General features: G+C 39.0%; 1 protein-coding gene and 1 long non-coding RNA gene across 2 annotated transcripts in view; one reads left to right on the top strand and one right to left on the bottom strand.

The window, feature by feature from the left end:
* LOC309644669 overlaps positions 1 to 27624 on the bottom strand; it is a 546086-nt gene that overhangs the window by 78918 nt on the left and 439544 nt on the right. The window lies entirely within an intron of this gene.
* RAB3GAP2 (RAB3 GTPase activating non-catalytic protein subunit 2) overlaps positions 24591 to 27624 on the top strand; it is a 92363-nt gene continuing 89329 nt past the window's right edge. The window contains exon 1 of the mRNA XM_082426144.1: positions 24591 to 24873. Coding sequence (XP_082282270.1) covers positions 24759 to 24873 — 115 coding nt within the window. The 5' untranslated portion in view covers positions 24591 to 24758. The remainder of the gene's footprint in view (positions 24874 to 27624) is intronic.

The following is a 27624-nucleotide window of genomic DNA, read 5'->3' as shown; positions in this document are numbered from 1 at the left end:
TGGGCAAAAGCCTTAAGCAGACACTTCACAAAAGAAGATGCATGACTAGCCAATCAGCACATGAAAATATGCCCAACATCATTAGTTATCAGGAAAAAGCAAATTAAAATCACAATGAGATACCACTAGAGAACCATGAAAATAGCTAAAATTGAAAGAACACAATATCAGGTGTTGGTGAGAATGTGGAACAACTGAAACTCTTATGCAGTATTGGTAAGAGTGTAAAATGGTACAATCATTTATCTATAGAGGTGATAAAACAGTTATCTTATGATATAGTAATTCCAGTCTAGGTATTTACCTAAGAGACATAAAAATATATATCTATAAAAAGGCTGGAGCATGAAAGTTCAAAATAGTTTTCTTTGTAATAACCCCAAACTAGAAACAACCCAGAGTCCATCCAAGGTGAATGAATAAACAAATTGTATAATTAAACAAATGGATACTACTGCAAAATGAAAATGAGCAAATTTCTGATATACATACAATATGGATAAATCTCAGAGATTCGGGTGAGTGAAAGAAGTCAGACACAAGAGTATATACTTTTTTATTCAATTCATAAGAACAGCCAAAACTACCCTATAATGAGAGATGTCAGTGATTTCTGGGGCAGGGGTTGGGTTAGTGTAGTCAGGATTGACAGCAAAGCAGCAGGAAGGAACTTTCTAAGGTGATGAAAATGTTCTACATCTTGACTTGGGTCAAGGCTACGTGGGTGTATATGTTTGTTAAAACTCATCAAACTGTACACTTAAACTCTATGCAATTTAGTGTATGTAAGTTGTATTTCAATAAAGTTGATTTTACGAGAATGACAAATGATTTTACAAGAATGACACTATAGATAACCAACCATGGGGACTTCTCTGGTGATCCAGTGGTTAAGACGCTGAGTTTCCACTGCACAGGGCATGGATTCGATCCCTGGTCAGGAAACTAAGACCCTGCATGCTGTCCGACGCGGCCAAAAAAAACCCAAAACCAAAAACAAGAAACCTACAATGGTTTCCTAGATTACCAACCACTTTCTGTTAAGATAAAAGATTTTTGACACTTTCTTATATTATGACTCCTAAGTTCCTTCTAGAAAACATGTTACTGTAAAACTAGTGGTTCTTGACAGAGGCTGATTTTGTCCCCTAATGGATATTTGGCAATATTTGGAGATATACCTCACTGTCACAATTGGGGGGTGGGGTGAGGGCAGCTACCGGCATCTAGTGTATAAAGGCCAGGATACTGCTAAACATCTTACAACGTACAGGATAGGACAGCCTCTATGCAAAGAATGATCAGGCCCCAAATGTCAAAAGCACCCTGCTGTAAAGCATTTTCTGAAATTATATTCTGCTGTGCACATAAAGGTTAGTGAAATTATTAGATTTACTTGTTGAATGTGAGCATCTGTACAATACCACTGATGTGCAGTACGGTGACCAAAGGGACAGTTTTGCAGTTGACAGTGCTAAAAATTCTTCATCCTACATGATAAAGTCAAACTTCGAAAAATAGACTGCTAAAAGTTGAAGTAATAAAAATCATATTTGACTTTAAAAAATCTATCTGAAGACAACATTTCAGGGACATAGGTGCAACATAAAGAGAGACTATAAGTTTAATGAAATGTCAATGATCCCCTTAATGTTTGTGTTCAGAATCACCTTGACAATTTATTTTAAGTGAGAAGAGTTCTAATAAGTCAATGAAATCAGGTTTAGGGAGTGATAAATACATATCTTTGCCTTTGAACATCAAACACTATTAATGTGCTCATTTATTAAAACATCCTCAAAGTGTTCTTTTCATATTCGTTACTGGCTTTTGTTAAATATTTTATCTATAGATCCGTGCATGGTCAATAATGTTAAATAGTTTAAGTTGTAACATATAAAACATTCAAAGAATTTCACTTACCAAGATATTAACGTCCATTAACCAGGACTCCATTCAGCACTGAAGTATTTATTAATACATTAGTGAATTATTTATTCCCTTGTTTTATTCATTGCTTAACATCTCAGCCCTTTTGATTTTGAAATTTCATTTCTTTAGGAAAAAAATCTCAAAATGGATTTTGCCACGTTTACAGAGCATAATATCATAGCTTACAAAAAATATTGTTCTCAGAAGGATAAGATTTTCAGTGAATGTGATTTAGCTAGAAAGGCTGCATATAGTATAGTGTTGTGCTCACAGAGAGTATACAATTAGTGTCTGAAGATGAAATCATGATGGGGAAAGAGGAGAAGAGGAACAGAATAGACAAATGGAAATAGAATGGGAATGGATGCCAAGCCAAAAGATTAATAGTATGTGGCTAAATTAGTTCATAAAATGTAAGATGAGATTACATTTTGTGAACTAATTTTAAAAAAGTAAAATGTAGGTGGCTTGGTTCCACACATAAAATATGTATTGATTTGTATCATCATTAATGACAGTAATTTTCAAAACTGACAATTATTATATTTACCACAGAGTCTATTTTCTGATTAAATGGAGGCTGGCAAATCATTTTCTTATCTCAACAGTTAGAGGGCATTTGTGTGAGACTCCTAGAGTTACACAGAGCATAAACTAAATAATAAGTATTTATTTTTACTCCCTCTCTATGTAAATCATCATTCATTAAACATTTGGTGATAATAGCAAAACTATTTTATAGCTACACTTTAAAAATTACTAGTTCCAAAGGAAATTACTGGACAATCAAAAAGTCATAGCATTAATTTTTCGAATTCTGCAACAGTAAACGATGTTTTACTTTCTTGCTTACGAATGATTTTCCAAACTTTTGTCTTTTCAAACTCAACGTTTATCCAGAATAGTTTCTGAAACCGATTCAATGCTTCAGTTTGCTTTGACTTTTGATCTTTTAAAAAGCAGTGTTTATTGCCTCCTCACTTTTTTACCATGTACATTATGATGCAATTGCTCGAATTTTTTTAGTATTGACTAAGGCTTTAGCCATCATAAATTATCTGTTGACCATTTGTATTTTGAATTTAGTGAGTGTGCAGTTTATATAATCCTTGACTGTTGGTCTCCTTAAGGATCACAATTAAATTTCCCCCTTTAAATAGCAGGTAGATATATCACTAAAATGGCTCTTCTCCCAATAAGACATAAATTACCTAATTGACAAGAAAGACAACCAAATATTTAGTTCTGTGCTACTGTTTTTCCGTTAGGAACAAAGAATTCACCAGGGCTGTCACAGAAAACCTTGAAATGTTTTTTATTTTTCTTAAACTTTTAAGTTCAGAAAAGACTTGGTGGAAGAGGAAGAGCATGACTATTAAGATATAAATCATTAGTAATAAACACCACTTGTGACTTTTTATAAACTGACTGCTCATTAGGTTTACTAGCTTTACTAGGTCAGAGTAAAGCTACCGTCAATAAACTAAATCATCTAAAATACTTTTGACATTGTCACAGAAAAGTGTCGTGCTATCTGTGTTTTTTGAAAACAGAAAATGTGTTCATTGTTCCAAAAGTTTAGAAACAAAGACAAACCCAAATCATAGCAATACTTAGGTAGGAATGTAATAAAATGATTCCAATAGGATCTCTTTTTTTAAGTCAGTCCAGAGTCCCCCAGACTGCTATTCCTACAATAGATGGAGTCTATTGAGAAAATTTCTCATTGTCAAATGTTCTAATTGTAGAAAATACCTGAGAATTCACTGTCATATATCACTGATTCTAAAATATTTTTTCCCACATTTTAACAACTCTAAAAATAGAGATACATTTTACCAAAAAAAAAAATGCTGTTATAGTTTAACTGACAATGTTTCTTATTTCTCTGTGGCATATTAAATAAAGATACATATTTTAAGCAATGACATCTTAGATTCAATGAAATATAGTAGATGCCAGATAGAGTGTGCACTAAATGGTTTGCACAAATTAGGTAATGTAAATGTACCCATGTTACAGGTGATGAAATTGAGTCTAAAGAGATTAGACTGCTGCTTATACCATTAAAAATAGTAGTACTTGAACTCAACCTTATGATTCTCGAGCTTTAGAGCAAGCTCTCACTCTAGCGAGACTACACCATCTTACACATTTGTATAAGGCTTGGCAAGAGGAACAGGAATTAAGAAATGTGCAGAAAAGGATCAGTTTTACATAAAAAATAAATGTCAGGTGATCATGAAAGCCTGTTTGAGACATTTTTTAAAAGTTCCTGTATTAAGAAAACACAGTAAGTTAAAAATCTATTTTTTTATATTGAAAAGAAGATGGCAGAGTAGAAGGACGTGCGCTCATTCCCTCTTGCAAGAGCACTGGAATCACAGCTAACTGCTGAACAATCATTGACAGGAAGACACTGGAACTCACCAAAAAAAATAACCCACATCCAAAGACAAAGGAGAAGCTAATGAGATGGTAGGAGGGGCGCAATTACAATAAAATCCAATCCCATAACTGCTGGGTGGGTGACACAAACTGGAGAACACTTATACCACAGAAGTCCACCCAGTGGAGTGAAGGTTCTGAGCCCCATGCCAGGCTTCCCAACCTGGGGGTCTGGCAACGGAAGGAGGAATTCCTAGAGAATCAGACTTTGAAGGTTAGCAGGATTTGATTCTTCAATATACGCAAATCAATCATTGTGATACACCATATTAACAAATTGAAGGATAAAAACCATATGATCATCGCAATAGATGCAGAAAAAGCTTTTGACAAAATTCAACACCGATTTATGACAAAAACTCTCCAGAAAGTGGGCATAGTAGTAACCTACCTCAACATAATAAAGGCCATATACGACAAACCCACAGCAAACATCATTCTCAACGGTGAAAAACTGAAAGCATTTCCTCTAAGATCAGGAGCAAGACAAGGATGTCCACTCTCACCACTATTATTCAACATAGTCTTGGAAGTCGTAGCCACAGCAATCAGAGAAGAAAAAGAAATAAAAGGAATCCAAATTGGGAAAGAAGAAGTAAAACTGTCACTGTTTGCAGATGACATGATACTATACATAGAGAATCCTAAAGATGCCACCAGAAAACTACAAGAGCTAATCAATGAATCTGGTAAAGTTGCAGGATACAAAATTAATGCACAGAAATCTCTTGCATTCCTATACACTAATGATGACAAATCTGAAAGAGAAATTAAGGAAACACTCCCATTTACCACTGCAACAAAAAGAATCAAATATCTAGGAATTAACCTATCTAGGGAGACACAAGACCTGTAAACAGAAAACTATAAGACACTGATGAAAGAAATTAAAGACAATACAAACAGATGGAGAAATATACCATGTTCTTGGATTGGAAGAGTCAGCAATGTGAAAATGACTATGCTACCCAAAGCAATCTACAGATTCAATGCAATTCCTATCAAATTACCAATGGCATTTTTTTACAGAAGTAGAACAAAAAATCTTAAAATTTGTATGGAGACACAAAAGACCCCGAATGACCAAAGCAGTCTTGAGGGGAAAAAAACGGAGCTGGAGGAATCAGACACCCTGACTTCAGACTATACTACAAAGCTACAGTAATCTAGACAATATGGTACTGGCATAAAAACAGAAATATAGATAAGTGGAACAGGATAGAAAGCCCAGAGATAAACCCACGCACTTATGGTCAACTAATCTATGACAAAGAAGGCAAGGATATACACTGGAGAAAAGACAGTCTCTTCAATAAGTGGTGCTGGGAAAACTGGACAGCTACATGTAAAAGAATGAAACTAGAACACTCCCTAACACCATACACAAAAATAAACTCAAAATGGATTAGAGACTTAAATGTAAGACTGGACACTATAAAACTCTTAGAGGAAAACATAGGCAGAACACTCTTTGACATAAATCACAGCAAGATCTTTTTTGATCCACCTCCTAGAGTAATGGATATAAAAATAAAAATAAACAAATGAGACCTAATGAAACTTAAAAGCTTTTGCAAAGCAAAGAGAACTACAAACAAGACGAAAAGACGACCCTCAGAATGGGAGAAAATATTTGCAAATGAATCAACGGACAAAGGATTAATCTCCAAAATATATAAACAGCTCATGCAGCTCAATACTAAAAAAACAAACAATCCAATCAAAAAATGGGCAGAGGACTTAAATAGACATTTCTCCAAAGAAGAGATACAGATGGCCAAGAAGTACATGAAAAGCTGCTCAACATCACTAATTATTAGAGAAATGCAAATCAAAACTACAATGAGGTATCACCTCACACCAGTTAGAATGGGCATCTTCAGAAAATCCACAAACAACAAATGCTGTAGAGGGTGTGGAGAAATGGGAACCCTCTTGCACTGTTGGTAGGAATGTAAAATAATACAGCAACTATGGAGAACAGTATGGAGGTTCCTTAAAAAACTAAAAAGAGAACTACCATGTGACACAGCAATCCCACTACTGAGCATATATCCAGAGGAAACCATAATTCAAAAGGACACATGCACCCCAATGTTCATTGCAGCACTATTTACAATAGCCAGGTCATGGAAGCCACCTAAATGCCCATCAACAGATGAATGGATAAAGAAGATGTGGCACATATATACAATGGAATATTACTCAGCCATAGAAAGGAATGAAATTGGGTCATTTTTAGAGACATGGATGGATCTCGAGACTGTCATACAGAGTGAAGTAAGTCAGAAAGAGAAAAACAAATATCATATATTAACACATATATGTGGAATCTAGAAAAAATGGTACAGATGAACCGGTTTGCAGGGCAGAAATAGAGACACATATGTAGAGAACAAACGTGTGGACACCAAGAGGGGAAAGTGGTGGGGGGGGGGGGAATGAATTGGGAGATTGGGATTGACATGTATACACTAATATGTATAAAATGGATAACTAATAAGAACCTGCTGTATAAAAAAAATAAATAAAATAAAATTCAAAAAACATCTTTTTGGTCTTAATTACCTTGATCACAGTAAGTGGTGTACTGGTAACTATTTAACAACTGGTTGGAGGAGGGGTAGGAAGGTAGATCCTAATTTGCAATGTTTGCTGATTTCTATGTTGTAAATATTCTCACTGTGGCAGATTTCCAGATACCAAAGTGGAAGCAACTGGTTTATGAATTTCTTAAAAAGTTAAGCAGATCTGGCAAACTAGTAGGAGACAGCTTGAGCAGACCACTGCCAGTAAATGTTAACTGATGATAAGAAATCATTGTATCTCATGATTGTCTTACAAAATCTTATTTGCAATATTAATTCAAATTGACTTGGAAAGGAAGGTTAAAAACTGATAAAACTATCATAAAGCGAATAAAACTGTATGGTTAGCCTGTTTAAAAGAAGGATGTATAGGGGGAATATTAAATCTGTAATAATAAATCAGGATATTGTTTTCAAGTATATAATGAAATTCTACAGTGAACCTAGCAGTTTTAAGTCATAGTCTATAAATAAACAAATGTGAAATGTGGTGGTCAAACTTTAAGGATTTTCTGAGAAAGAGGGGAAAAATGCTCAAAAAGGAAAGTTAGAGATTATTCTAAATTTGGGAGTGTTGCAAACAACAGCAAAGGCTGTGAAAGAAAGCCAAAAATTTTTTAAGTTTAAGACCAAAAAAAAAAGGAGGAGAAAAACATTTTAATTTCATAAAATGTGAACCATTAAATTTAGAGAAAATAGTTTCACACACTAAAATTGGAAAAATAAAAATTCAAAGATACCCAACTGTGATATGCAAGCTGCAACAGGAAAATGTGTTGACAAGATGATGGGCAAAACTGCCAAGGCCTCTAATAGAAGACTTAGCCAGGTTAGTAGAAGTCAAATTCCATTACACAGCCTGTAAGGAAGTACTCATAGACTTTTGATGTTCTAGAATTCTCTTAGTTAAAAATTGCTTGAGGTTGCTGTGGGGAAGGTGCTGCTGCTGTAGCCACTGCTCGGCTGACTCGAAGAATTTTAGGGAGACCTTCAAGATGGCAGAGGAGTAAGACATGGAGATCACCTTCCTCCCCACAAATACATCAAAAATACATCTACAGGGCTTCCCTGGTGGCACAGTGGTTGGGAGTCTGCCTGCCGGTGCAGGGGACACGGGTTCGAGCCCTGGTCTGGGAGGATCCCACATGCCGCGGAGCAACTAGGCCCGTGAGCCACAACTACTGAGCCTGCGCGTCTGGAGCCTGTGTTCCGCAACAAGAGAGGCCACGATAGTGAGAGGCCCGCGCACCGCAATGAAGAGTGGTCCCCGCTCGCTGCAACTAGAGAAAGCCCTCGCACAGAAACGAAGACCCAACACACCCAAAAAATAAATAAATAAATAAATAAATAAATTTATTTAAAAAAAAAAATACATCTACATGTGGAACAACTCCTACAGAACACCTACTGAATGCTGGCAAAAGACTTCAGACTTCCCAAAAGTTTTGCTTTTACCATTTGATTTGGGTTCTATTTGTTTGTTTTTGTTTTTTTTTTCCTTCTTTTTGTTCCTTTTCTTCTGAGCCGTGTGACTGGCAGGGTCTTGGTGCTCCAGGCGGGTGTCAGGCCTGAGCCTCCGAGGTGGGAGAGCCAAGTCCAGGACATTGGATGACCAGACACCTCCCGGAGTCATGTAATATCAATTGATGAGAGCTCTCCCAGAGATCTCCACCTCAACACTAAGACCCAGCTCCACCCAATGACCAGCAAGCTCCAGTGCTGGACGCCCCCATGCCAAACAACTAGCAAGACAGGAACACAAACCCAACTATTAGCAGAGAGGCTGCCTAAAGTCATACTAAGTTAAGTTCACAGACACCCCAAAACACACCACCAGACATGGCCCTGCCCACCAGAAGGACAAGATCCAGCCCCACCCACCAAAACACAGGCACAAAAATAAACTCATAAATAAAACATACACAAAAATAAACTCAAAATGGATTAGAGACCTAAATGTAAGACCGGGCACTATAAAACTCTTAGAGGAAAACATAGGAAGAACACTCTATGACATAAATCGCAGCAAGATCCTTTTTGGCCCACCTCCTAGAAAAATAGAAATAAAAACAAAAATAAACAAATGGGACCTAATGAAACTTAAAAGTTTTTGCACAGCAAAGGAAACGATAAACAAGGTGAAAAGACAACCCCCAGAATGGGCATAAATATTTGCAAACAAAGCAACTGACAAAGGATTAATCCAAAATATACAAGCAGCTCATGCAGCTCAATATCAAAAACACCAACAACCCAATCCAAAAATGGGCAGAAGATCTAAATAGACATTACTCCAAAGAAGATATACAGATCGACAACAAACACATGAAAGGATGCTCAACATCACTAATCATTAGAGAAATGCAAATCAAAGCCACAATGAGGTATCACCACACACAGGTCAGAATGACCATCATCAAAAAATCTACAAACATTAAATGCTAGAGAGGGTGTGGAGAAAAGGGAACCCTCTTGCACTGGTGGTGGGAATGTAAATTGATACAGCTACTATGGAGAACAGTATGGAGGTTCCTTAGAAAACTAAAACTAGAACTACCATACGATCCAGCAATCCCACTACTGGGCATATACCCTGAGAAAACCATAATTCAAAAAGAGACATGTACCACAATGTTCATTGCAGCACTATTTACAATAGCCAGGACATGGAAGCAGCTAGGTGTCCACTGACAGATGAATGGATAAAGAAGATGTGGCACATATATACAGTGAATTATTACTCAGCCATAAAACGAAATGAAATTGAATTATCTGTAGTGAGGTGGATGGACCTAGAGTCTGTCATACAGAGTGAAGTAAATCAGAAAGAGAAAAACAAATACTGTATGCTAACACATATATATGGAATCTAAAGAAAAAAAAATGGTTCTGATGAACCTAGGGGCAGGACAGAAATAAAGACGCAGACGTTGAGAATGGACTTGAGGACACGGGGAGGGGGAAGGGGAAGCTGGGACGAGGTGAGAGAGTGGCATGGACATATATATGCTACCAAATGTAAAATAGCTAGTGGGAAGCAGCTGCATAGCACAGGGAGATCAGCTCAGTGGTTTGTGACCACCTAGAGGGATGGGATAGGGAGGGTGGGAGGGACACGCAAGAGGCAGGGGATATGGAGATATATGTATACATATAGCTGATTCACCTTGTTATACAGCAGAAACTAACACAACCTTGTAAAGCAATTATATCCCAATAAAGATGTTTAAAAAAAAAAAACACAAGCAAAAAAATGCTTGAAATTTGTTGAGTATTGGTTGCTTTTGTAAAGCAGAAAATGATCCTGTTTAAAAAATCGTTTTTATTTTAGCTGAATAATTAACATTGAGCACATTTTGCATCTCTGCGCGTCTTTTTTTTTTTTTTTTTTTAGAACACATATCCATAATAAATAGTATATTCAATTCAAGCCAACTGTAGCAACTTGAGTCTGCTGAGCTCTGACCCTATGAATAGGCTTTCCTAGACAGAGTCTTCTGGCCCATGCTCTGGAGCCTTTCAACAAACACCTTGGTGCCCTGAAAACAGCTCTTAATTAAACAGAAATTGATAGGAAAAGGAACAAAGACGGGTTTAGAAGCGTTTTGCTTCCTCCTTCACCTTGTCCCTCCGTGCCCTCACCCCCATGCAGTAAAACTCAGAACCTCCTTTTTTTCTTTCTTCCTAGTTAAACCATACTCATCCTACAGATGCAGGTCAAGTCCCATCTTCTTGATATAGGTCCCCTGACAACCCCATGGCACAGCAATCTCTCCAGACCTAACCATGTTTGCCTGAACCACTCTCTTTCAGTATATAATCACGTGGGACCTCTTTTGATTTACCTATTTTGACAGCTATGTCTTATCTGTTCAATGGCCCTGCGGGCAGGCAGGATCTGTATTTCATGTCATTTATCTCCACCCTCTGGCTACTGGACCCTTCCTTCTTTTCTTCTTTCCTCCCTTCCACAAATATTTATTAGCAAGCTACTTGTTTGTCAGGTACTTGTTTCCTAGGCACTGGAGAAAGAAACAAATTTGAATAAACCATTGTCTCTGAGTCTATGAGTCAGAAACAAATTTGAATAAACCATGAGTCCTTTGAAGCTTTTGCCCCTCCTTACCTCTCCAGCCTCACCTTAACACTTTTCTTTTAGCTCTAGACAGACTAAAAGATGTTCAGTTCTCTAAATACACTACTTCCTCTCACCTCTGGTGTTTTCAGCTGTTTCCTGTGTCTAAGAATGCTTTGCCCTTCCTACTCCTGTTCTGTCCTCCATCCAATTTATATCTGACCAACACCTACTCAATCCTTCTGGTCTCAGCCTAGATGATACTTTCTCCAGGAGCCTTCCCTTATCCCCAAAGTGGGGTGCCCTTTTTATGTGCTCTCTTGTACCGTTCTTGGCATTGCACTTCCAAAATGGAGTTATAATTGCCTGTTTATTTATCTGTGTGTGTCATTGAAATCTATTATCTATTAGTACAGATATGTGTTTCTAGTGTGCACTGCGTGAGTCACGTGCATGGTTAGCTCTTGGTACCTACCAGGTATTTTTTAAAATGTAATGAATGAATGAATAAATGTCACAAAGGTAAACAGGTCACAATCCCTGCCCTTGAGGACATCACCATCTAGTGGGGGAGACAGAAATGCAAACAGATAACCATAGTACAAGGTGCTATATTTTACAATAGATACGTGGGGGTCCAAAGTGACTAATTTTGCCTGCGAAGACAAGTCCTTTACCAAGGAGGTGATATTTGAGCTGAGTTTTGAAGCCTTTCAAAGTTGTACTGTGTAGAGAAGAGGCACATAGCAGATGCTCGTGATTAACTCCTTTTGAATGTTCCAGCATAGATCTGTACAAGTCTATATGGTCTTAAATGGTTCAAACCTTCCAGGTGACTTTCAGTGCAAGAAAGAAAAGAATAGAGTACGGCCATAAATGAAGGATGCAACTAATCAGGACAGTGGGAAGATTGTATTTGGAAAAAGGTTCAACAATGTCAAATATAAATCACACCAGTGGCTGCTGGGAAGACTATTATCACTGACTACATCTACTGGAAGGAAACTGTATCAAGAAGAGTGAAACAGTAGATTGCCTATGCCAGTCAATGTAAGGAGCAGAAATTAAAAGGCCTGAGAGAGGGGAATTCTTCACTGAACACATAGGGAAGTTCTACAGCTCTGGAATCTTTTAGTCTGTGAAAATTTTACCAAAGAGGAACAGAAAGCCAACATTCAACACAAATCTAGACTCTAGTGGAAATAGTCAAGCATGTCATGTGGAGCTGTGCCAAACTAACATGTATGACTCCCACCTATAAAACCTTCCCTCCACAGCCCTTTAGACTGCAAGCAAGATGTGAAAAGTGGTACAAATAAAGAAAATGAACAAAAGGTGACTTTTCTCACCTTTAAGCAAACAAAGAAATATTGATTAGCCCTTAATTTCTGGAGGAATTAAAATTTAAGTTAAAATAATAAAAAATAAAATTTTGGGACTTCCCTGGTGGTGCAGTGGTTAAGAATCTGCCTGCCAATGTAGGGGACACAGGTTCGAGCCCTGGTGCTACTGAGCCCGCGTGCTGCAACTACTGAAGCCCGAGGGCACCTAGAGCCCATGCTCTGCAACAAGAGAGGCCACCACAATGAGAAGCCCACGCACTGCAATGAAGAGTAGCCCCCTCTCGCCACAACTAGAGAAAGCCCACGTGCACCAATGAAGACCCAATGCAGCCAAATAAATAAATAAATTTTTAATTTTACATTTTTTTAAAAAATAAAATAAAATTTGAGTAAGTTTAAAATCACTACGGCTACCTCTCTGGACTCACCCCTGACCATGATGTCACAATTCACATTCCAGAAACAGCCCCTTGTGTTTCTCTGCACACACAAATTGCTGCTCCAAAGCCTTTTAGAATGTTATTTCCTTTGCCTGAGTTACTTTCTCCCATCTCACTTCTACCATCATTAACCAGCTAAAATCTATTCTACTTTCAAGACAAAGCTCAGATATTACCTCTAAAAAGTCTTTTCTGAATACCAAGACTGTGGTATTCACCGCTGCTCTGTGCCCTTCTAATACTTTTCCCTGTTTGTGTCTTGGTAACCTCTCAATTCCGCCAGTACAGGGTCTTATTTATATTTATGTTCATAGGGTCTCTAGCCATTCCTAGGACCTACCGCGCACCCAGAAAATAGTTCTTAAATGAATGAACAAATTGAAGAATATATTTGAGTGCTATTGGAAGATTTACTAAGTACTTTGATTAGATCTATGCCTCAGGAAGACAAATCTGGCAGCAAAGTGCAGGGTGATTAGAGTGGGAAGACATCAGAATCAGAAGCAAGAAGAACTGGGGGCTATAAAAAGAGTTCAGGCAAGTGGCCATGAGGGTCTGTATTAAGGAGACGGCAGTGAGGACCAGAAGGAAGGGATCAATCTGAGATACATTTTGGAAGTTAAATCAATGGAACTTGGTGGCTGGTTGGTGAACAAGGGGGACAAATAATATTTTTAGTCTTTTCTGTTATTCAGTAACCCATCAACAGAAGAATAATACCATTAACGAAAAGAAAGGAGTCTGGAATAAGAGTGACTTTGAAGAAAGGACTGGAGAAGGGAAGAAAGATGGCAAGAAGTTAATAAAATATCCAGACATAAAGTGATCAAAGGGGAAGAAAGGGGCCAGGAAGATGCAGATTCATTGAAGCTAAGGTTTGGGACAGCTTTAAGGAAAGTGTGGTCTAGAGTGAGAAAGCTGCAGTGAAGTCAAGAAAGATGTCAGGGAATTCCCTGGCTGTCTAGTGGTTAGGACTCCATGCTTCCACTTCAGGGGACATGAGTTCAATCCCTGGTCTCAGAATTAAGAGGCTGCAAGTTGTGCGGTGCAGAAAAAAAAAAAAAAAAAAGTCAGCCTCAGTTATCTTAGCTCACAAATCCCAAGGCAACGGCTTTTGGAATTGAGGGTCCCAGGTTTAAATACAGCTCCTTCCAACAGTTTCCCCTCGTCCTAACCTGCCCTTGATTTTCCATTATGAAAATTGTTGGTTGAAACTTATCACTCAGCCAGTACACAACCTTGGGGATATTCCTTTATTTCATAGAACTTTTTAAGGAGCTATTTCAGTTGTGCCAAAAATAGGAAAACAAGAAATATTTGGTCATTTGGAGCATATTTTTATGTCCAAATGAAACCAAATTATTTAAACAATTAAACAAATCCAGGTAATTGGTTTAGTCTCTTCTGAGCTAGGCTGAGAAAAATAATCAGGAAAATAAAAAGGCTTTTATTTAAACAAGACATATGGAACAGACCAAGCTTCCTCCACGAAAAGTTCCTCTTGTGTCGGCATTAGGTTTAGCTACAATAAAAGAAAACCTAAAGTAACAGTAGCTAAAACATGTAAAGATTTATTTTCTTATATAAAAGAAGTCCAGTTGTGGTAGTCCAAGCTTAGATGGCAGCTATAGGAAGCAAGGGACACCCGAGCTCCTATCTCCATGCTCTGCCATATTTCAAGTCACTTCCTGGTCTAAAATGGTTGTGGGAGCTACAGCCATAATATCAAATTCCATGAAAAAAACAAAAAAGGGGAAGGAAAGATTAGAACAGTTTTCCTCAGCTGTCTGTTCCTCTTTTAAGTAAACTTTCTGGAAATCCCTCCCAATAATTCCAACAATTTATGCTCCATCTCAATGGCCAGCACATGATCGTTTGGATCCACACAGTCAAGAGAAGTTGAGAAACTTCCTTAATATGGGAAAGGAAATAGTCAATCAAGTCCAGGAAGCACAGAGAGTTCCATACAGGAAAAATCCAAGGAGAAACACTCCAAGACACATATTAATCAAACTATCAAAAATTAAATACAAAGAAAAACTATTAAAAGCAGCAAGAGAAAATTAACATACAAGGGAATCCCCAGAAGGTTAACAGCTGATCTTTCAGCAGAAACTCTAAAAGCCAGAAGGGAGTGGCAGGACATATTTAAAGTGATGAAAAGGAAGAACCTACAACCAAAATTACTCTACCCAGCAAGGATCTCATTCAGATTCGACAGAGAAATTAAAACCTTTACAGACAAGCAAAAGCTAAGAGAATTCAGCACCACCAAACCAGCTCTACAACAAATGCTAAAGGAACTTCTCTAGGCAGGAAACACAAGAGAAGGAAAAGATCTACAATAACAAACCCATAACAATTAAGAAAATGGTAATAGGAACATACATATGAATAATGACCTTAAAAGTAAATGGATTAAATGGTCCAACCAAAAGACATAGACTGGCTGAATGGATACAAAAACAAGACATATATATGCTGTCCACAAGAGACCCATTTCAGACCTAGGGACACATACAGACTGAAAGTGAGGGGATGGAAAAAGATTCTCCATGCAAATGGAAATCAAAAGAAAGACGGAGTAGCAATTCTCCTATCAGACAAAATAGACTTTAAAATAAAGACTATTACAAGAGACAAAGAAGGACACTACATAATGATCAAGGGATCAATCCAAGAAGAAGATATAACAATTGTAAATATTTATGCACCCAACAAAGGAGCACCTCGACACATAAGGCAGATGCTAACAGCCATAAAAGGGGAAATCGACAGTAACACAATCATAGTAGGGGACTTTAACACCCCACTTTCACCAATGGACAGATCATCCAAAACGAAAATAAATACGGAAACACAAGCTTAAAATGATACATTAAACAAGATGGACTTAATTGACATTTATAGGACATTGCATCCAAAAACAACAGAATACACTTTCTTGTCAAGTGCTCATGGAACATTCTCCAGGATAGATCATATCTTGGGTCACAAATTAAGCCTCAGTAAATTTAAGAAAATTGAAATCGTATCAAATATCATTTCCGATAACAACGCTTTGAGACTACATATCAATTACAGGAAAAAATCTGTAAAAAATACAAACACATGGAGGCTAAACAGTACACTACTTAATAACCAAGAGATCACTGAAAAAATCAAAGAGGAAATCAAAACATATCTAGAAACAAATGACAATGAAAACACGATGACCCAAAACCTATGGGAGGCAGCAAAAGCAGTTTGAAGAGGGAAGTTTATAGCAATACAATCCTACCTCAAGATACATCTCAAATAAACAACCTAACCTTACACCTAAAGCAATTAGAGAAAGAAGAACAGAAAACCCCAAAGTTAGCAGAAGGAAAGAAATCATGAAGATCAGATCAGAAATAAATGAAAAAGAAATGAAGGAAACAATAGCAAAGATCAATAAAACTAAAAGCTGATTCTTTGAGAAGATAAACAAAATTGATAAACCATTAGCCAGACTCATCAAGAAAAAAAGGGAGAAGACTCAAATCGATAGAATTAGAAATGAAAAAGGAGAAGTAACAACTGACACTGCAGAAATACAAAGGATCATGAGAGATTACTACAAGCAACTATATGCCAATAAAATGGACAACCTGAAAGAAATGGACAAATTCTTAGAAAAGCACAACCTTCCAAGACTGAACCAGGAAAAATAGAAAATATAAATACACCAATCACAAGCACTGAAATTGAGACTGTGATTAAAAATCTTCCAACAAACAAAACCCCAGGACCAGATGGCTTCACACGCGAATTCTATCAAACATTTAGAGAAGAGCTAACACCTATCCTTCTCAAACTCTTCCAAAATATAGCAGAGGGAGGAACACTCCCAAACTCATTCTATGAGGCCACCATCACCCTGATACCAAAACCAGACAAAGATGTCACAAAGAAAGAAAACTACAGGCTAACATCACTGATGAACATAGATGCAAAACTCCACAACAAAATACTAGCAAACAGAAACCAACAGCACATTAAAAGGATCATACACCATGATCAAGTGAGGTTTATCCCAGGAATGCAAGGAATCTTCAATACAGGCAAATCAATCAATGTGATACACCATATTAACAAATTGAAGGAGAAAAACCATATGATCATCTCAATAGATGCAGAAAAAGCTTCGACAAAATTCAACACCCATTTATGATAAAAACCTTCCAGAAAGTAGGCATAAAGGGAACTTACCTCAACATCATAAAGGCCATATATGACAAACCCACAGCCAACATCGTTCTCAATGGTGAAAAAGTGAAACCATTTCAACTAAGATTAGGAACAAGACAAGGTTGCCCACTCTCACCATTATTATTCAACATAGTTTTGGAAGTCTTAGCCACAGCAATCAGAGAAGCAAAAGAAATAAAAGGAATCCAAACTGGAAAAGAAGAAGTAAAGCTGTCATTGTTTGCAGATGACATGATACTGTACATAGAGAATCCTAAAGATGCTACCAGAAAACTACTAGAGCTAATCAATGAATTTGGTAAAGTAGCAGGATACAAAATTAATGCACAGAAATCTCTTGCATTCCTATACACTAATGATGAAAAATCTGAAAGAGAAATTAAGGAAACACTCCATTTACCGTTGCAACAAAAAAAATAAAATAACTAAGGAGACAAAAGCCCTGTATGCAGAAAACTATAAGACACTGATGAAAGAAATTAAAGATGATACAAAGAGATGGAGAGATATACCATGTTCTTGGATTGGAAGAATCAACATTGTGAAAATGACTATACTACCCAAAACAAACTACAGATTCAATGCAATCCTTGTCAAACTACCAATGGCATTTTTCACAGAACTAGAACAAAAAAATTCACAATTTGTATGGAAACACAAAAGACACCGAATAGCCAAAGCAATCTTGAGAAAGAAAAACAGAGCTGGAGGAATCAGGCTCCCTGACTTCAGAATATACTATAAAGCTACAGTAATCAAGACAGTATGGTACTGGCACAAAAACAGAAATATAGATCAATGGAACAGGATAGAAACCCAGAGATAAACCCACACACATATGGTCACCTTATCTTTGATAAAGGAAGCAAGAATATACAATGGAGAAAAGACAGCCTCTTCAATAAGTGGTGCTGGGAAAACTGGACAGCTACATGTAAAAGAATGAAATTAGAACACTCCTTAACACCATACACAAAAATAAATTCAAAATGGATTAAATACCTAAATGTAAAGCCAGAGACTATAAAACTCTTAGAGGAAAACATAGGAAGAACACTCTATGACATAAATCACAGCAAGATCCTTTTTGACCCACCTCCTAGAGAAATAGAAATAAAAACAAAAATAGACAAATGGGACCTAATGAAACTTAAAAGCTTTTGCACAGCAAAGGAAACAATAAACAAGATGAAAAGACAACCCCCAGAATGGGAGAAAATATTTGCAAATGAAGCAACTGACAAAGGATTAATCTCCAAAATTTACAAGCAGCTCATGCAGCTCAATATCAAAAAAACAAACAACCCAATCCAAAATTGGGCAGAAGATCTAAATAGCCATTTCTCCCAAGAAGATATACAGATTGCCAACAAACACATGAAAGAATGCTCAACATCACTAATGATTAGCGAAATGCAAATCAAAACTACCATGAGGTATCACCTCACACTGGTCAGAATGGCCATCATCAAAAAATCTACAAACAATAAATGCTGGAGAGGGTGTGGAGAAAAGGCAACCCTCTTGCACTGTTGGTGGGAATGTAAATTGATACAGCCACTATGGAGAACAGTATGGAGGTTCTTTAAAAAACTAAAAATAGAACTACCATACGGCCCAGCAATCCCACTACTGGGCATATACCCTGAGAAAACCATAATTCAAAAAGAGTCATGTACCACAATGTTCATTGCAGCTCTATTCACAATAGCCAGAACATGGAATCAACCTAAGTGTCCATCAACCAATGAATGGATAAAGAAGATGTGGCACATATATATAATGGAATATTACTCAGCCATAAAATGAAATGAAATTGAGTTATTTGTAGTGAACTGGATGGACCTAGAGTCTGTCATACAGAGTGAAGTAAGTCAGAAACAGAAAAACAAATACCATATGCTAACACATATATATGGAATCTAAGAAAAAAAAAAAGGGTTATGAAGAACCTAGGGGCAGGACAGGAATAAAGATGCAGACATAGAGAATGGACTTGGGGACACAGGGTGGGGGAAGGGTAAGCTGGGATGAAGTGAGAGAGTGGCATGGACTTATATATACTACCAAATGTAAAATAGATAGCTAGTGGGAAGCAGCCGCATAGCACAGGGAGATCGGCTCAGTGCTTTGTGACCACCTAGACGGGTGTGATAGGGAGGGTGGGAGGGAGACGCAAGAGGGAGGGGATATGGGGATATATGTATACGTATAGCTGATTCACCTTGTTATAAAGCAGAAACTAACACACCATTGTAAAGCAATTATACGCCAATAAAGATGTTAAAAATATATATATATATTTATATAAAACGGCCAATTAAAGCTAAAAAAGAAAAAAGAGCAGTTGAGAAATGTAGTTTGCTTTTAAATCTGGGCACATAGCTGCCCCAGTAATATAGGGGTTATCTTGTAAAAAACGAGGCAGGGGGCATGGCTAATGGGCAGCTAGTAATCTCTTCCACATGTCGTCTCATTGTTTTAAATATGGTGGCTTATTTACCTGAAGTCCTAAATGCATTAAGTTCAAGAAGATGGAGACCTACATGTGAAATTTTAAAAAACAAAAACAAAAAAAAGAGCTGTTAGACAGCATAGTGGCGGTTGCCAGAGGGAGGGGTGGGGGGTATGGGGAAAAAAGATGAAGGGAGTCAAAGGGTAAAACTTCCAGGCGTAAGATAAATAAATCACAGGGGATGTAATGTACATCATGGTGACTATAGTTAATAACAGTGTAGTAACACTGTAACTTAATATTTGTAAGTTGCTAAGAGAGTAGATCTTAAAAGTTCTCATCACAAGAAAAAAAATGTAACTATGTATGGTGGTGGAGTTTAACTGGACTTATTGAGATGATCATTTCACAATATATACATATTGAATCATTATGTTGTACACCGGAAACTAATATAATGTTATATGTCAATTATGTCTCAAAAAAAGTAATCAATAGCACACACACACAAAAGAAGATGGAGACTTAAAAGCACTATAGCACTTAGATTTTTTAGCTGAGTATGTTAATATCTTCCTTTCTTATGCTATTATAAAGTACATTTTGGCCCACTATAAACATTGGAAAATATTGAAAATATAAATATATTTTCTTGTATTCAAAAAAGCAATAAATGTTGCTTTTGTTAAGTGAAGTTAGTTTTTTCATGAGTGGTAAATGCCAGCAAAACAAACCCTTCTTTTTCTTTCTAAAATGTTTCTCCTTAAGCCAGAGTTAAAGACAAAGATTGCCATAGCTAGCCTCTGTGGCTGTTAGAAAAAGAATCTACTACTGAAGAGAGGTTACACATTTTCTGCCAAGAAAACAGAGTTTGGCTGATCTGTAAGTTGGGTAATCACTTGTGACTTCCTCCTGACTAAATGCAATCATCTCTTCTCAGCCTTCACTTGCCCTTAAATTCTTTATTGAATTCAACACAGTAGGTTCACCTGTTCATGAAATTTTCTTTCCCTTCCCTTGGCCTCTGTGACATGGTGCTACTATGTATGGTTTATTTCTCTGACTGCTTCTTTTCAATCTCCTTTTCTAGAGCTCCTTCCTCCATGCACCCCTAAAAAAGTAATCCTCCCATCTTGTTTCCAGGACCCAATCCTTCTCTTACCCTATGTAGAGTTCAGTGACACTTTCATCCCCACCCTTCAATATAACTCCTGTGGATCGGCCTCTCTAATCCCACGTTTCTAACTTCTGTTTATAAAAAGCATGTTTGTTTGTTTGTTTTAACCTAGATCTTCCATAGACACTTCGAATTCAATGACTCCCATACTGAATTCAGCCTATTCCTATCTGCACCCAAATCCATTCCCCCTTTTGCCTTCTCCCTCTTGGTTGCTGACATGACACTGCCATCTCTCCAGTTCTTTAGACAGAACACTTGAATATCATCTTGAGTCTCATCTTCCCTCCCCACCATCCATACCTAATCATATACCAAAAATCCATTGATTCTGGCTCCAGAATCATTTTCATTGCCATTAGTTTTCATTTAGAATAATGTTACGTTACCTTGAGGTGTCTCTCTGCTGTCAGTCACGACACGTACCGCTACCCATCCTGTCCTACCTCTTCTAAAAAAAATCTTCAATTGGCTACACCTTGCACAGAGAATAAAGTTCAGATTCTAGTATTTGGACTTTGAAGTTCTCTCTAATCTGGAACCAATCTGTTTATCGCCTTTCATACCTCTTTCCCCACTACTCCCTTTCCACGGGACAAGCCTAGGAATCAAAATGAATCTCCCCCTTATTTCTCCCACAGCACTTTATGAGCGCCGAAAGTCACCCATGGGGAAAAAAAAAAAAAGTCACCCATGGTACTCATCACACTCTGCTTTTTAGAGCTATTTGTGCTTGTCTGTTTCCCTGGTTAGGTAGTGAGTCTCTGGAGGACGCATTCTTACCACCTCACTGTGCTCACAACAGTATCTTTAGTGTAGTAAGATAGATGTTATCCTCCGTGGATGTTTGCTGAAGAAAAACGAGCTGTGTACAGCCTTCGCTTCTGCTCACAGAATTCAGAGTTCAATTCAAGGACGACCCTCAGCACAGCTATGACATAAGGCTTCAGTGCTTCCAGATATTCCCTTTTTCCGCTCTCCTTTATTTCACTTACAGATGCTCAGTGCCCTCTTGTTCACTCCTGCCCACCCAGGCCCCTTACTAGGGTGTCTACATAGACCCGTCCTTTTGAGCAACTCCAACGCCGAGAACTTTTCCTTCCCATTTTCTTACCAAAACCTACACATCCCTGAGATGGACTTCAGACTCCATCCTTCTCATTTCATAGCTCAAGGGACTAAGGCCCAGCAAGGTGATATGAATTGCTCAAGTTCATGTGACCTATTAGGAGGCCTAGCTGGGACAGAATCGGGTCTCTTGACTCCAAGTTCATTGCTCTTTTTTTCACACTTTGCTGCCCACCCTGTCTCTCCTTCAGCCTTCAGCCTCTGGCTGCTGTTAAAGACTGGCAAGGCCAAGCCTCTAATGCTCAGTGAGTATCTCTCTTTTAAAGACAGTTATCCATGCTCTAAGTGACAATAACAGATATCGGAGAGAGTTCACATCAGTCCCCTCTTGCGATTGTTTGGTCACAGTCTCTTCCTAGCTTCTGAAGTCACACCTTAGAGAGACACTGTCTAGGCTGGGATATGGAAAGCCTGCACATTTTCTGCAATGTGCTTCCTTATGGCTGTGTGGTTAGTGATATTCACTGTGTAACACAATCCTCCCACGCTCCACAGAAACCATGGCAGCAGAACTCCAGAGGCATCCCGCTGCAGCTTTAGAACTTCCCCGGGGGGAAGAGTTCAGTTCATGAATATGAGGTAATTTCTGTGAAGGGTATTTAAAGCCCTTAAAAACATTCATGAATGAGTCTTTTCAATACTACTTGGAAGGAAGTCAGGGACTTCACCATTGAAACCGAGCAGTAATGAAATTCAATGTCCGCCACACAAGAGATATGAATGCCTCAGGGCAGAACAAAGACCAGCTGAATCAGCCAAAGGCAGTTACTTCCACAAAATGCATTTACCTGAATAGGAACTTGAAGGGTTTTCAAGGAATGACACTGTGTCCTTTCCAAAAATATCATGTGTTCTTTAGTCACCATGTAAAACTAAGAATCTAAATTTTATTCTAGTTTGGTCTTGATGCCATATTTTACGGTTTAATCATCAGGGCTGGATGATCTGAGGAAGCATTGCATTTTTTCAGATGGAAAAAGGAAGCAGTGAAAGCTTGCCTTTTCTACAGGCTTTGATTTTAGAATTATAGCTCTCTGATGCTGAAGGAACTTTGTAGCACATCTAAACCAACCATATATTTTAGAAGTAAAGAACTGGTCCCTGTTCATCTGATAACATAGAAATTATCTTATTTTGTGAAAATCATTCTACTTTAGAAACAGGAATTAATGAAGTAGGAATCTGGGCACTAAATCACAGTTGTTATATTATTAGGACTGAGTGGGCACACAGATCTGACAGAAATGAATGCTCTGGACTTCATCTATTTGCCTTCAATTTATTTCCATCCCATTTTTCTGTTGTACAAAGTAGACGACCACTTTAGGTTTCCTTTGGAAAGCTTGTGAGTGTCTACATTTCTTTATGCTAACATTAAAATAATTCCTTTGCACAACAGAAATTAATCATTGATCTAAGAAAGAAATGGAAAATTTTATTTGAGCCACATTTCAGTATTATAACCCGGGAAGAGCAACTCAGAAAGCTCTGAGAAGTGTTCCGCCAGTTAGAAGTCCAGGCACAGTTATATAAGTGTTTTTTGAGACAGAGGACTGTACATCAAATGACATATTATTGACAGTTTACATAATCCAGATCTAAGTGCCATGTGACCCCTTACAAGATCAAGAAGGAATGTTATCTTTTTTGGTTTTTACTTTTTAGAAAAATCATTTAAATGGACTTAAAGAGTCTTCTCAGAGACACACAGATAAATTTCTTCGTTAAAAAAATGAGATAAGACACACTTTTTCAGGATGGCATTGTGACTACCTAATTGGACAATGTGTGGAAAAATACTCTAAAAAATATATAGTTCTTTGTAAAAGAAGCGGGTTGTTCTATTTACTTTATGTACACATTCCATTTATTCCTCCAGCAAATATTTATTGAGCTATGTGCCACGTCTTGTGCTATACACAGGATATAAAGGGCATGAAATGACATCCCAACCTTCAGGAGCTTATAATGAAGTCTGTTCCTGATCTTGGCAACCCTCCACCTCCACCCCAGCAAAACAAAGCAAACAAAAAACAACTAGGTGAGGTTCCCTGTTATGTTGTCACAGCACTTTGAACTTACTTCTTTCGTTCCTGGCATTATCACAATTTGAGTTAAATAGGTGAGTAAGTAATTGCTTACTACCCGTGTCAGCCACTAGAATTTTGAGCTCCATGGAACAAGTATTTCATCTCTTTTGTTCTCTGCTTTATACTCAACGCCCTTGCGTGACTGACATAGAAAAGAGGAGGAATGTATTTGTTGAATGGATGGGTGAACGAATGAATGAAAGGGAAAAATGCATGTCGAAAACATGAGTACAATACAGTATAACACGTACTATATTAGGCGTGCACAGGATGACAAGAGGATTTACAGGAGGAGCATTTAAAGCTAGGCTTGAGCGGGCTGATCTCCAGAAGGGAAATTTATCTTTTCAAATTCAGATACTTGCATGATACTGTCCCCCACTGGCCTGCCAGTAGCTTAACAGGGATTATTCTCGGAAATATCAAGATCATGCCAATAGTAGGACATCAAGAAGCTTGGTTAAATGACTCAAAGGCCGGCGCGGACAACGTCCAAATAGATCATCTCTGGCTAACAGCCAGAATGAATAAAAGGGATCAATCCCGGGTGCAAGAGCAGAACTGTGACTAAAGCCGGCTCCCAGCCTCCGCTTCGACGTTAGACCCCCCGCTGGCCGCCGCTGGTCACGTGACCCGGGCCGCGGCAGCCTGGGCGCCTGGGCGGTCCCGCGCATGCGCAGTGCTCCGGGCGGCGGACCCGAGGGTGCTGACAGCTTCCGGTTTGGTTTCCCCGTCCCTGCGTGGCTAAAGCCCTTCAGGCTCCGCGGTGGCGGCTGTAGCAGCGGCGGGGTGGCGGGGGGCAGGGCGTGGTGAGGTAAGGTGAATGCCCGAACAGGGTTCCCCGGAGCCATGGCCTGCTCCATTGTCCAGTTCTGCACCTTCCAGGACCTCCAGGCCGCCCGGGACTTCCTCTTCCCTCGTCTGCGGGAGGAGACCCCCAGCTGCACCGTGAGGAGGGATCCCAGTAAGTGCCCCCGCCTCGCCGCTCCCTTCCCCGCCTCCGCGCGCGGGACCTGCTCGGCGGCGTCGGGCCTCCCACCCCCTCCGCCCCTTCTACCCCGCGGCTCCTAGTTGCCCCCGCGCCGCCTCTCTTCTCTCTACGCGGATCCCTTGCCCTCCTCGTCCTGAAGCCGCCTCCGCCCGTCCTGGCTGCGTCGTTGCTGTCTTCCTCTCGCCTAAGCCACTCCGCCCTCTGGCCAAACACTGCGTCTTGCTTCATCTGGTCTCTGCCTATCCCACTTCCCCACCCCCAACTAGTTGTCTCTCCTCCATCTCCCCTCCCTCCAGCCCGGGGTCCCCTGTTACACTCTGCCTGCCCCGCGGTCGCATCCTCCTCCCCATTCCTTGCCAGCTGTGAGCGCTCTAGCCTCGTTTTGCCTCAACCCCTACGCTCCTGTATGCCTGGGACTGTGGCCTTCTGCTGCCTCCCCTTCCGATAGAGTTTATCATCGCCCACACTCTCCCTTCTTCCATCCCCTTTCCTCCCATTCACATTTAGAGAATAAGTGATTGACAAGTGAGGGACTCCTAAGGTGGCGAGTAGACGGCTCTCAACTAAGGAAAATAACCTGTCAGGGAGTGAGAATCCGCACCAGGAACTAAAGTTACAGTAGCATGGCCATGAAAAGTTAATTTGCTTTATTGAGATGAGAAACCGTCCGCCTGTTTTTATCATCAGTGTGACTTGCCCACGTAGTATAAAATCCCAAGTCTGGTTTATTGGCTACTGCATAGTTCCTCAGAATTTCCTACATTTCTCCTATGGAAACGGTGTGTTTTTTTGTGTTTGATTTCTTCATATTTCCACTCTGCTACAAAGCCATATGTCCAAAGCACATTTGGCTTTGTAGTATAGTGCTTTTACTTTGTGCTATACTGGAATGGTGGTGAAAGGCCCACTAAGCTCCTCCCCTTTTTTAAAATTTAGAAGATATCAAATCAGACCTACTTATGAGTATTTACTCTGTGCCAGTCAATAGTGCTGCAAATCAAATAAGATTGGTGGTCTCTGCCATCTAAGAGCTTATAATTTGCTGGGACAAATAAATTAACCCCTTGTTAATTTCTATATATCTCAATACAGCGTGATTGAGATATATATATATATATATTTATTTATATGGCACTAGGGGATACTTCCTTGAATTGGAGGTACTTAGGCCTACCTTTGAAGTAGTAGTTAGATGAATAAGGGAGCGGTAATAGCATATGCAGAGGAAGGGAGGCCTGAAATGGCATTATTTAGAGAGCTAAGAAAGGCTGAATGGCTGAAGAGGAGAATATGAGGGAAAGGGTTGGGGGGGGTGAGCTGTAAAGGTAATAAGGAGCTTGATCACGAGCCTTCTGAAAGGAGTGGGATGCATCTGAAAGACATTAAGCAGAGGAATGACGTGGTCAGATTTGTACTTAATGTAATCAACAAAGTTTTTGAATACCTGTTTTGTGCTTTGACAGCAGTGTGGAGGAGAGATAGACAGCAGGGAAATTGGTTGGGAGGCTATTCCAATAATCCATGCAAAAGTGATGCGAGCTTGAACTAAAGTAGCTTCAGCAGGATTTGAGAGCAGGAGGTAGGTTAGAAAGATATTAAGGAGGTAGAATCTACAGGACCTAATGAAGATCTGGTGCTAGGGGTTGTAGCTGGTGAGAGAGAGGGAGTTGAGGATGCCTTTGGCTTTTGGCTCGGGCAAAGGTTTCTAATGAAGGGGAATGAAGGAAGCAGGTTTTGGACCTTTTTCATCTTAAATGTTTGCAGTTTGTCCAGTTTTAAATGTATGCAGTGAGTCCAGTAGAACAGGTGTAAAACTTAGTATCCCTGGGCCAGAGGCATTAATTTGGGAGTTACCAGCAAAACGTGTCAGTCTCAAGCGTTATGAATATAGTGAAATGAATGCAGGACTGAAGATGTAACCATAGAGGAGCACTGAAGTTTAAGAGCCAAACAGAGATTAATGGGAAGAAGACTGAGAAAGAGTAACAGAAAGAGAAGAAACCCAGGTGAGAGTAATGCCCCAGAACTGAGAGAGGATTTGATGAAGGGAAGAGTGGTCCGCAGTTGCAAATGCAGCAGAGGTCAGCTAGAATGGAAAAGGGCTCATTGGCTTTGGGAAGGTGGAGGTGACTGGGACCTTAGGACAGCTTCAGTGGAAGGGTTGGGGGCAGAAAGCATATTTACCAGATACTGAGGAGTTAAAAAGTGAAGTTGCCTATTTCAAGGAGCCAGGTTGTGAAGGATGGTGAACACAGGACTGTAGACAGGGGATGTAGAGCATGGACACATTTTCTCTATCCCATTCCCACTCGCCTGGTCCAGGCCACCATCTTCTCTCACCTGGGCAATGGCACTAGTCTTCTTTTAACAGATCTTCCTGCTTCTACTCTTGGTTTCTTTTCTTTCTTTCTTTTCTATATATAATAGTTTGCATCTACTAATTCCTAACTCCCAGTCCTTTCCTTCCCCACTGCCCCCCATGGCAACCACAAGTCTGTTCTCTATATCTGTAAGTCTGTTTCTGTTTCGTAGATATGTTCATTTGTGTCATATTTTAGATTCCACATATAAGTGATGTCATGTGGTATTTGTCCTTCTCTTTCTGACTTACTTCACTTAGTATGATAATTTCTAGGCCCATCCATGTTGCTGCAAATGGCATTATTTCATTCTTTTTAATGGCTGAGTAATATTCCATTGTATATATAAATATATACCACATCT

The sequence above is a fragment of the Balaenoptera physalus genome, assembly GCF_965194825.1.
Source record: "Balaenoptera physalus genome assembly, chromosome: 1".
In the NCBI taxonomy this organism is placed as follows: Eukaryota; Metazoa; Chordata; class Mammalia; order Artiodactyla; family Balaenopteridae; genus Balaenoptera; species Balaenoptera physalus.
The sequence above is the reverse complement of the archived record's forward strand: the minus strand, read 5'-3'. Positions and strand labels throughout refer to the sequence as shown.